The 11,572-nt window shown below is 37.7% G+C and overlaps 1 protein-coding gene across 6 annotated transcripts; it reads right to left on the bottom strand.

The window, feature by feature from the left end:
* Nucleotides 1–116: 116 nt before the first annotated feature.
* HENMT1 (HEN methyltransferase 1) lies at nucleotides 117–11,572 on the bottom strand. Of its 6 annotated transcripts, none has more exons than XM_003208677.4 (8): nucleotides 10,786–11,467; nucleotides 8,145–8,276; nucleotides 7,265–7,377; nucleotides 6,067–6,201; nucleotides 5,493–5,675; nucleotides 4,568–4,745; nucleotides 1,766–2,199; nucleotides 117–186 (listed from the first exon to the last, which is right to left on the bottom strand). In XM_003208677.4, the coding sequence occupies exons 2-7, from the start codon at nucleotides 8,259–8,261 to the stop codon at nucleotides 1,792–1,794; spliced, it is 1,134 nt and encodes a 377-aa protein (XP_003208725.1). In that variant the 5' UTR covers nucleotides 8,262–8,276; nucleotides 10,786–11,467; the 3' UTR covers nucleotides 117–186; nucleotides 1,766–1,791. The 6 variants fall into 6 exon arrangements, with proteins under 6 accessions (XP_003208725.1, XP_010713952.1, XP_019474047.1 ...); XM_010715650.2 differs by lacking the exon at nucleotides 117–186 and adding an exon at nucleotides 11,555–11,572 and having other exon boundaries at nucleotides 1,469–2,199; nucleotides 10,786–10,862; XM_019618502.2 differs by lacking the exon at nucleotides 117–186 and adding an exon at nucleotides 11,485–11,540 and having other exon boundaries at nucleotides 1,469–2,199; nucleotides 10,786–10,862.

Here is an 11,572-nt window from a genome sequence, read left to right as displayed (position 1 = left end):
AACAGAGGGAAAGGTGAGCATAGGAGAGAAATGATTTTCTCCAATTTTTGCTAGTAAGTAATTTTCTGCCTTCTCCACACCCAACTGCTCATTCTTGCCTGCTTTCTTCTTCCTACCTGTTGAACCAGTAAAAGTGTCAGCAACGGATTAGTTGACTGAACTCCCTGTATGACCACACAGCAGGACCTACCAGCAAGAAGGGGAAAGACAAACATTCTTAATGCATTTCTTAACATTTCTGTTACAATTCCATTGTGTTGTGTTCTTTTTAAAAGTGCATTAAGTTATATTACTTGTTCATTTTGATCTCATTTAAGTTCTCTCTCAACACTGGATGTGTCACTTTTACACGTAAGTAACACAAAATTCCATAAGTAACTCAGGTAGCTTTCACTGAGGTTGCTTTTTTCCCCTGCCAAAAAAAAGTAAAATGTTCATTGTACTTGCTAGTTATTTTTTCTACAACTCTTGTGACACTAACAGTGTTCAAGAGTTTTAATTCAGGAGGCTCCTGCTACAGTTAACCATGGCTCCATATTTTTCCAGAATAAAGCATGCCCACAGTAATCTAGAACTCCTTACAGGGCAACAGCTACATCTTCCCCACCAGATTTGAGTTAAGCTTGTTGCTTAAGCACATTCTAGCTAGAAGTCTACCAAACCTAATCCCAAAGGAGCACCAAGACTAACGTACACCAGCTTCAGGATCTTTTATCAAAATATCAACAACATATCTGCTTGAACAACCTGAAGTTGATATGTTTCAAGATGCATGTGCCATCTCCTGGTCGGTCACATTACCACATGCAACTCAGAACATCTAACTTTCATAAACTTCTTTTCATCATCCTGATTTCAGACAGCAAAACTGACGTTCACCAGTTTCAAATGTCAAGTCTAGATCTGACACAATGAATATATAATCATCAAAAGCCCAATGTGATAGTGAAAAGCTGCGCACAGTGAGTCCTGTGGGAGGACTTAACCTCATGGAAAGACCATTAATTCAATACTTCAAAGAAGACTTTAACAGTGATTTAAGCAAATGTAAACCAGGAAAGCTGGCACGCAGAATTCTGTAACTTCTTCTAGTAAAAAATGCAGTGTCAATTTTAATTTATCTGTTCCAAATAGGTCTTCTGTATATGATAAGCAATATATTCTTCCATTTCAGTACGTATGCATGTGCTAGGGAACACCAAAACAGATACAGCCAAGCATCTGTAGTCTGTCTTGATATTTTCCCCAGAAAAGGCATAAGCACAAATGTAAGAATTTACCTTTGTCAAAACTATCATTAAAAAAACAAAAGTGAACCATTTTACAAAGAATGGGGGTTAGGAGTCATTAACCACTTAAACACTGAATTAATTACAGCTGTCTCTTCCCTTTCAAGTCTTCCAAAAATTTAGAAGATATAATGTAGCCATCCTCTCTAAGAAACAGTACGTAGACCTTTTTTGGTTGGTTTTTTTAATTTTTAGAAAAGTGTGAAACATCTTTCATAGACATTAAGTTAGTTACATTAATACTTGCTCATTCCAAGCCACCAAAGATACTGTGAAGGAGATACAAACTGCAGACTTGAACAACCTCTGGTGGCACAAAAATACAGGTTTTCAAAACTGAGGCCAGGTTGGCATTCATGGAAAAAAATAAAGCTGGCAGATGCATCCTGAGCAGTTTAGGAATGATTTTATGGTTCCACTTAGCATCCAGAACACACCAATCTACAGCTACTACTATCACTGCTTTCATTACTTACATTGAACTTGAAGTAAGAAAACCAGTCTAATTCTCTTCGTTTTCATTTTCAGTATGGAGCATCACAGCAGAACAATCACTGTTCAGTGTGACCTTGCCAGTAATAAGCCTGCAAAACTTCTCAAAAGTGCCACAGAGCTGATTTACTTTGGGAAAAGAAAAAATTTTTCTCAGAGGTATATAAACCACATTTCCACTGACGAATGGCTCCATGCTTTTTTCAACAGCCAGTGTTTCAAAATCTTCTGAGAAACAGTTCACTGAACATTGCAGTTTCAATTTTCTCTCTGTAGGATCATCACATTCCTCATATTCTGACAGTAAATGGTCCAGCAGACTTCGCTTAATGATTTGTGCTCTGAACATAACTTCACTGACCACCGCATTCTGCAGGTACTTCTCATCTTTAAGACTCGGATACACTGCTTTGAAGACCTTTACAGCATGCAGGAACACACAGAACACTTACTATTATCGTAAATTCACATTGTGAATACTTGTCAAAAAACTTCCAGAATGCAAACATATTTTGATTCAATCCTGTTTCATTTTTTACATATTTTCAAATAAAGAAAAACTACACAGTATTACTTGATTTCATGTGTTGCCACTGCAACAGCTCTTAGAAAAGTTAACAGAACCTAAAAATAATAATAATAATAAAAGCAATAATAACAGAGCTCTTATCTGCAAGTTGTACTCATAGGTACAGCCAGGTAAAGCCCAGCAATTCTTTGATGCTTTTAATTCCTCTCTTACTTCTCACATTACTGATGACGAGGTATTGGTGACAGTTTCCTGGCTATGAAGGATCTAAATTCTTTAGAATCTGAGGTTGCAAATATGCCTTTTGTTCTGTTTTCAGAATCAATTGCAAGCATTTTATCCTCACATGCAGCAAAGATTAAAAAAACCAACACTGTGACATCAAAATCAGTAAACATGTTTTATACTGAGGTATTCTGTACTGTGAGGGTGCTGAGACACTGGAACAGGTTGCCCAGCAAGGTCTTGAATGCCTCTCCCTGGAAGCACTCAAGGCCAGGCTGGATGGGGCTTTGAGCAACCCAACCTGGTCTAGAGGGAATTGTCCCGCCTATACCAGGAGGTTGGAACTAGATGATCTTAAAGGTCCCTTCCAACCCAAACCAGTCTATGATGCTATGAGTCTATATCCCGAGAGGTTAAAGAAATCAGGTAGACAAATTCCCACTAGCTTACTATTAAGTGCTTTATACCAAAATGCTACCAACGCTTCTGCTGAAGCGTTCCCTAGAGGTGTTCGAGGCCAGGTTGGATGGGGCCCTGAGCAGCCTGATCTAGTATTAAATGGGGAGGTTGGTGGCCCTGCATGTGGCAGGGGGGTTGGAGATTCATGTCCTTGAGGTCTCTTCCAACCCTGGCCATTCTGTGATTCTGTGAAGTTTGAGTTTGTAAGTATTTATTACCTTCTGATTAGATCTTTAACTGCTGATACATCTGCACAGAATGATAACAAAAATTTGACAGTCACATTTTTGATAAGAAACAAGATATAACACTCCCCTTGTTAAACTCAAAGGGTATCGATGTCAAAACCCACTACGTAAGATATTCTATGACAAATCATAATGAAAGCAATTTCCACTATATGGCAGTCACTTGAATTTAGTTTGAGATTTGTCTGTAGAGCATTGAAGAGTACTTTACAATTCTCTTAAGGACAGTAACTGAGAGGTAAAGACTGAAGTGCATAGAATACCTTTACGGCTTAGAAACTACAAAAGACATTCCTATAAAGTGAAATGTTAAAATATGTTCAGTGAAATAATTCAAGGCCTTGTGAGTTTGGGAAAACAAAACATCAATGTATTTCTGCATTAATTACCTAACGCTAACTCTGAAGGAAAGTATCCTTTTGATTATACTACAAGGCATTTAGACACATTAGGTTTTGTGCAACATAGCACAACGTAGCAATATATAATATTCTTAGAAGGTACCCTGCTATTTCATTTTGGATTTTCATTTCCCCCTCACCAACATAAGAGCACAGAAGCAAGTTGCTGAGACCAACGTCCCTCAGCCACAGAGAACTACATATACCGAAAACAATCAGTCCAAGAAAGACTGAAAAACAAAAACCAACCAAACCTTTCAAACAAAACATAGTCATTTTGTGCTAAAAAATAATAATTATAAAAATCCCTACAACAACAAACCAAAATTGCCCATGCGCTACAGGCTAAGAACCTAAGCCTTTGTAAAAAGCCAGCATGGGTTACCCAAAAACACTGAGGTTAGGGTGTAACAAATGCTAGAGATCATGACCAACAGCAAACAGGTCCTGACAATCCACTTCAGGAAAAGGTTTGTTAAGGCAATATATTTGACAAGGCTGTGCAGTTCTCCAAAATACATTCTTTCATACACACTCAGTGCTTTTTGTTTTGCATGTATCTGAAACAGGCCAAATCAGCATCAGCAATCTTTACAGCCTTGATAAAATAAGAAAAGATTAGAGAAACAATTACAGAGTCAGAGTAACTGTAGTAATGGAGAATTTTTACAAGAGGGGTGATAGTCTGATAAAATAAGAATTGTTATCCATGTTGCTAATTAGTAAATTATCTGGAAGTAAGGGCCTTCATACAATTAAATACAAAAATCATGGAGACTCAGACACTTCTGAGCTGATTGGTGTGTGTTAACCAGAGCTAAGACCAGATAGCAACAGTAGACCACAGAAAGAACAGCTTCAATGGCTGTTTGTATAAAGCCTTACACTATATTTGTCCTGCTAAATGAAGAAAAGGATACTTACGGTTTTGTAAGCGGCTTCAGTGGGTTTCTCACACTGCACAAGTTCTCTAGTTTGAGGGTATTTTCTAACAAACACACCTATTTGGGTACAGAAACCGACATCTTCCATTCCTGTTGGGGGGTTCCCTACACCTGTGAATTCCACTGAGTAATCATAGCGTTGAGCAGTATCTTGAGCCCTAAGATAGATAACATATTCTGATCTTACCACATTTTCAGTCTTTTAATGTGATAAAGATGCACTCTCACAGATGAGAGAACGTGCCTGAAAATAAGCATTGTAAAAGCTTTTGCTGGATCACGGAAATGATCACATTCCTACCACAGTCTGAATCATTTAGAGTCTCAAATTTAGGCAAACAGAAATTACTGTTATATCTCACACAATACTCTCATGTTTATGCGTTTTGATAAAATTCTTCCATTGTGCCATGATTCAGTAAACCATACTTAACTTTTGTCAACACACTCTGCTACTGGACTTACTATTTCATAAACCTGCTTGCATACTCTTATAGAAAGATCCAGAGTAATCAAGCACTTTGGTTACATGCCATACATTACTGAGCACACTTTTAGGTTTACATGAAACTTTTGCACAGCAGGGTATTATTATGAGAAAATGCTTATTTTTAATACTTCACACTCCAAATGCATTAACTGTAATAATGATGTATAAAAAACAAAAGTTGTAAGTATTTTTCCCAAAGCAGTTAAAGAAAAAGCAAACCAACTTGTCACAAAACATAAAACCAAGAGAACGTGCTTAACTACTTAAAACAGCAAAGCAACAATTCACCAAATAGGTTGGGGTGAAACTCTTGACAGCAAACCATATGCACAAACCTCTGTGATCATGTTTAGCCATTCCACTTCACAGTACTTTGTATTCAAAGCTGTCTGCATATGATATTTAATAAACTCACCAACTTTGAAACTGTGCTCGGTCCCATTCAAATTTGTGGTCTGGATGCCTGAAAACAGTCACTCCTGGAAGCAATGTATTAAATTCTGAATTTGGAGTACTGATCACAACCATGCTTGGAGCCATGAAACCGAACACCACTTCAGGAAACTTCTCTAGTTCTGATTCTTGCAGGTGCTCTATTCTGTAAAGGTAAGTTTATACGTCTGTAAAAGATGTACCTGCATTTTAACTTTTTTAACTTTCTGTTTGTTAAAAACAAACAAAGAACACACATCTGTACTTTTTACTTTCAAGCCCAGGTCTGAAACATTAGCATAACTGACTAGCAACTTCAACATTTTTTTTTGTCTTAGAAGACCTCCTCTTACATTTTAACTCTTTCATGCATCTCCTTTTGCTACCACGTGGTAGCACCACTTAAGTACTAAGTACAGTTAATTTTGGCAGAACTTAGAAAATGCTACATTTTGTTTCTGTTTGAGAGGCTTGATCAAGTATCTCTGGAGTACAGACAAAATTCTAAAGTAAATCCTGATGAGTTCAGAAAAATCTAGTGTTGGTCTAATACTCACAGTTCAATGCATGTTACCAAGTCAAAACCAAGCATGCAGGGATCTTTATGAGCAACTGAGCCTTGATGCAAAGTCACAGTTAAGGATCTCTCAGATGGCTCCAAATAATCAGCAGGAAGAGGAGTTAACCTATGCCTTAAAAAAACAACAAAAAAGAAGGTTTAAAAACATAATACCACAAAAGGACATTAGGACAAGATAAATTTTGCATGCAACTCTACTAGCAAATACCCTACTTAGATATTTAACTCTAAAAGTTTCATCATTTTACTGGGAAAAAAAAAATCCTAATACACATCCTTTTTATAATCATTTCAATAGGATACAAAGTGTAGAGTTGATCCAACAGTTGTCCTTCTCCTTTACAAAAATTTACACTATTTTTAAGACACTTACCCAAAGAAGATACTGTAAATTCTGACAGTAGCTTAACTCTAGAAATACAATACTTCTGTTTTAGACATGCTTTACAGCGTTTGAGGAGAAGTTATGAAGTATAAACTTTTTTTTCAAATAAATGAGATTGAAAACTAAAATATATATGCAAAATTTGATCTGAAAAACTACAGTCAAAACACAAATCAACACTACACTTAAAATGGCTAGTTTTCTTCATTCTTGAGAAAGAGCAAATGACAATGTCAGCATCTGTAAACTACATATTTATTGAAGCCATATTAAGCTTTCAATTCAAATTAGCTTTGAAGAGAGACTTTGGTGTTCCTCCAAATCTGCCCTGTGCTTCAGGGGTCACACAAGCTAGAAGTTGTAGAGCTTTCTTAAACACAAAACACTGAGTCAGCCTCCCATTTCAATAAGATGATCAAAAATGAAGACCCATAAAAGAGTTACACACTCATTTCAAAAGGATCAGACTTGCATACGACAGTAACGTCATGTATAAACAGAATAAGCTATAGACAATGCATCTGTACCTTTACAAACAGTATATTTTCCTCAGATGCAGACACCTTCAGGGCCATGACCCAGACATATGCTGCATTAGGTGATATTAGAGCCCAACAACTCCCCCAGGAAATCTGATACAGCTGGCACTGTAACCAATTAATAACAGACCGCTCTACATTTGCCAAGTGGTATTTCTGCATTTATCCTCATTCTGAAATTGCTGTTAATAAATCATGCCATTAGGTCAAATCAAACAAAAACCTTGAATTAAGACAATTCAAAAGCTTACATTTTCTCTTTCATCACAGCTGCACAGATATCTAGCCCAGCTAACACTTCAACACAGTTACAGAATTTCAGCATCCAGAGAAGTGTACAGTCAGCACATCCTAAATCTGCCACCTGTAAAATAGATATTAGTAATGTAGAGCATTTGCACATGAAATGATTTGAGACTTCCATAAATAATTCTGTATTTATAACAACATTTTAATAATAATTAATAACCACAACTATTCAAGTTAGCTAGACAAAGTTACAATGTTTTTCAGAACATGAGAATTCTTCAAAATGTTTTAAAGGGGGCAACCTTTTGGTACTACAGCTATAAACAAGCAAATGTACAGCATCCCAGTAACTCTAGAGAACATCTCCCACATGAAGGCATATGCCCTCAAATAACAAAAGGAGTGGTTGATGACCAGACCTTTAGGATAGAGAAAAGCTGGTCTAACATAACTCTACACTCTGAACTTCACTTCTCAACTAAGAGCATCCATGTGAGCACTGATGTAAACCCGATGCTGTACACGGACATAAAGGCTCTAGAAATTTTAAGAACAAAACAAAAAACACTACAGTGAAAGACAACTGATCCAAAATCCTCAAAGTTAAATCAAGATCAGAACGCTACCTGCTCTCCAAGATAGGCTAAGACATGTTTTCTTGTTTGTATTTTCCTACTTCCCATAAATTTACAATAAATTATATTCATGCCTGAGAAACATCATCAAATGTCTCTTAAAGCAATTTGTTTTTAACAGTAGCTTCTCCAGTAGCACTGATTTCTAATTAGGTCACCAGATTATCTACTCATTTCCTGCCCTCCAGAGATACCTAGTATTAGCCATTTTTTACATTTATAATACAAGACGACAAAATATACCAACCTTTTTTGGTTTGTATTTCCTCACTAAATCTTTAACAAACTCATAGCGTTGTTTGTATAACGGTGGTGTGAATTTAATCACGCCAGTAAACTGCCTTCCTTCAAAGTTCTTACCCATAGTATTTCAGTAAGCCTAAAAATACAAAAGTTAACTCATTATTTTAAGTACTCTACATCATATCAAAATTCAGAATTGGCTTTTGTCAGCGGCGCTCAAATTTCAGTTAAGGAGAGAAAGACCTAATCTCTAGCATTAGCGAAAAAAACGCATTAGCAAAATTGGACCATAAATACTTCATATACATGTAACATAAGCGTGTGGTAACCGTTGAATCACAGCCTGAAGCACTGACTGAGCACGTGGGGGAAGGACTTGGTCAGCCCTGGAAGCACAGGTGAAGGCAATTCAGCTGTGTGACCGGAAGGGGTGGAGCCTGGCTGCACCTCTCTTAGACCTCATTTAAGGGCTGACTGCCCTTTTTGGAGATTTTCTTGGTGAAGCTTTTCTTTGCAAACCTTGAATCTTTTGATATGGGTGAGTAATCTTCTTTTTTAGTACCTTTCTATCTTGCTGTTTCTTCCATCATCACATCTTTATTGTAATGCTTTTCCTGTTATACTTATCTAATTGCTATAGTATGCACAACCTTTTTAATAAAACCATTTTTACTTGTATACAACTTTATCCTAAACTACATTTACATTACGTTGACACAACTACAACATTACCTTGCGTTGTTTTTCTAGCAAATATAGAAAAATAGTTTCTCGCTCACGTAGCTGTTTTCCTTTTTACTCATCTATGGTTTGATTTCTCTTATTATTCAGATGGTTGTGTGTGCATGGTTCCCTGTGAATTCTGCAACGCAGTGAGCAGCAAGAGATATCTGGAAAAGCACTATGCCACTGAAGAGGAATGGTTTTGTTGAGTTTAAGTTTTACGACAACATAGCACTAGAGTCACAACTATCAGTCCACCTCCAACTCTCACATCTTGAGAAAGCAACCATAATTCAGCACACCAGAACACTTAACAAGCAGTAATTCCCGCTAGACCCTGGTGAATGAGGAACACAATGCAGAGAATCTGCTGGCTGGGGAGCCTGTGCAGGAACTGGCTGTGGGCAAACTCCTCAGCTGCCTCCTGTTTTCTCAGCCCCCATGCAGCTGGCCTGTCCTTGGCTTAAAGGCATTTTGTGTTTTGTAGGGTGTATTCCAGACATAACATAAATAGTTAGCAGCAAGCTGTTTATTGTTTATTGAATAGCTAGGAAATGTATACAAGGATGCTTGCAGACTGACTGTCCTAATGGTTTCCTAGGCATCTCAAGTTATTGGAATGACTGCCTTCTACTATATTTGAGCTTCTTTGCTTTTCAGGTTTTTGGCACTTATCCGCTGTTCATATTCACTTCTGGTTTGAGTAGCAGGTAGGGGGAGCTGTCTATAATTTCACAACTCTTCCCGACAGTGTACTTAAGGCAGCTTACGAGTTCATAATCAAGAGTTGGAATTGCAAAGAGATTCTAAAAAGCGTTGCATTGTAACCAAACTGTACTTGTGACACTAATTCACTTTAAACAATATACAAATGACGTTTCACATATCTTATTTCTTTTCCATTTTTGGTTGTAAAGTTTGGATGGAAGACTGGGTCTTTCAAAGATCGGCAGCGTGGAAGAGATAGAGGACACCATTAACCATTTCAAGCTGTGTGTGTTTGATATTTTTCTCGTTAAGAAAAATGTTTGGAGAAGTTGTTCTGATTATTCCCTACTATATCAATGAAATTTATGTTATTTTCACAATGCAACAGGTTAAATTTCTCTTATTTAGTCAGTTCAAAGTTGTTCCCTGCCCTTACCCAGTGATACATCTACTTAACAGTCTCAAGGAACCATAGGATAATTTATATTGGAAGGGACCTAGAGAGGTTACCTAGTGCAGTCCCCTGCTCAAAGCAGATCCAAGTTGATCTGACCTGAGTGGGTGGCAACCCTTTCCAAGACAAGGGGATGGAACCAGATGACTTGTAAGGTGCCTTCCAATCCAAGACATCCCACGAGTCTATGATTGCTCTGAGAACTTCTGCTCAGAGGTATTTTCCTCATTTCAGTTTAAAATTGCAGATTGCGTATGCAAAGTTTATTCAGTTCAATAAACTCACAAATTAAATGCATTGTTCTTAAATTAATCCCACTGTACCATAAAGAAAACAATTACATAGCTAGTAAAATAAGTAAAAGCATCTTAGAGTAGAAAATAATGAATCAAGAAATCCTAAACTGCTGAAACTTATTTAATGCCTCAGCAATTGGGATGAGAAAAACAACTGTATGCAGAACTTCACTTTAAAGCTTAAATACATACAATTAAATATCATAGCACAAGAAAGGTAATACAGTACCACTGCCAGAAAACAATGCAGCCTTACAGGGAAGTTGAATCTCACTGTAATTCAAGAGCTAAGAATCAAATGGCACTCAAGATGTTTTATGACTCAACACTGTCATTTTTCTCCTCAGCTTCAACTAATAGATTAAGCCTGTTCCGGAATTAAATCTGAAATAAACTGTGTGAGTAAGAAGTGGGCTCTTACACATCACCAACAACTTCCTTTTTTATATTACTTATTTCCTTACTTTTTGGAGTCAAAAGCACTGCCTTCTTGCTGTTTTTTCCTTTTGCTCTGATTCTGCCTGAAGACAAGCTTGGGTGCCTGGGAAAAGAAAAACTAGTTTGAGGTGAATGGATCAACAGGTTCTAGATAAGTGTGCTGAAGTTTGTCGCACCAGTAAAGAGGGACTGTTTTACAAAAATGTGAACTTGCAGAGGAAGGACATTGAGGTTTCTGGAACGTATTGACTAGATGTTCAAACAGGAAAAGAGAAATATGTGAATAAATAACTTGGGTTATATGAATGATAACAAGCACAGGCTGTCTTCAAGTGATTGTGCAAGAGAAATGTATGCTAAACAAAAGAAAAAATCTTTCAAAATAAAGTTGTGACTCTGCAGAGCACGATTATTCATTGCCCTTACTGTATTACTCATTTTGCATTTATTTTTTTTCAAATTTTTTCTAAGATTAAGTGGACGTTTACTGGTGAGCAACGACGATAAGGCAGCAGAGTGCTGCGGTGTGGAAGGGCGGTGGTGCACGCTGTGGAAAGCAGGCCGATGGGAGCTGGCAGTGCTACTGGTAGAAAAGAGTGCGGCTGGATCGCACAGCCGGCACGTGTCACGGCGCGATAGCAACTCGCTTTAAGCTAACGGCGCCGGCACCGCGCGAAAGCAGACTACAAGTCCGGAGAGATGAGTTGCTCTTTCTAAGGTCTGACCGTTCAACTGCTTTCACAAAGGCGCGTTCGCCCGCAGCTCAGCCGCCCCCGCTTAGCGCCCGGCCCTCACCAGCGGGCCGCGCACGCG

This window comes from Meleagris gallopavo, chromosome 10 (assembly GCF_000146605.3).
Source record: "Meleagris gallopavo isolate NT-WF06-2002-E0010 breed Aviagen turkey brand Nicholas breeding stock chromosome 10, Turkey_5.1, whole genome shotgun sequence".
NCBI lineage: Eukaryota > Metazoa > Chordata > Aves > Galliformes > Phasianidae > Meleagris > Meleagris gallopavo.
Note: the sequence above shows the minus strand (reverse complement) of the source record. Positions and strands in the feature narration are given on the sequence as shown.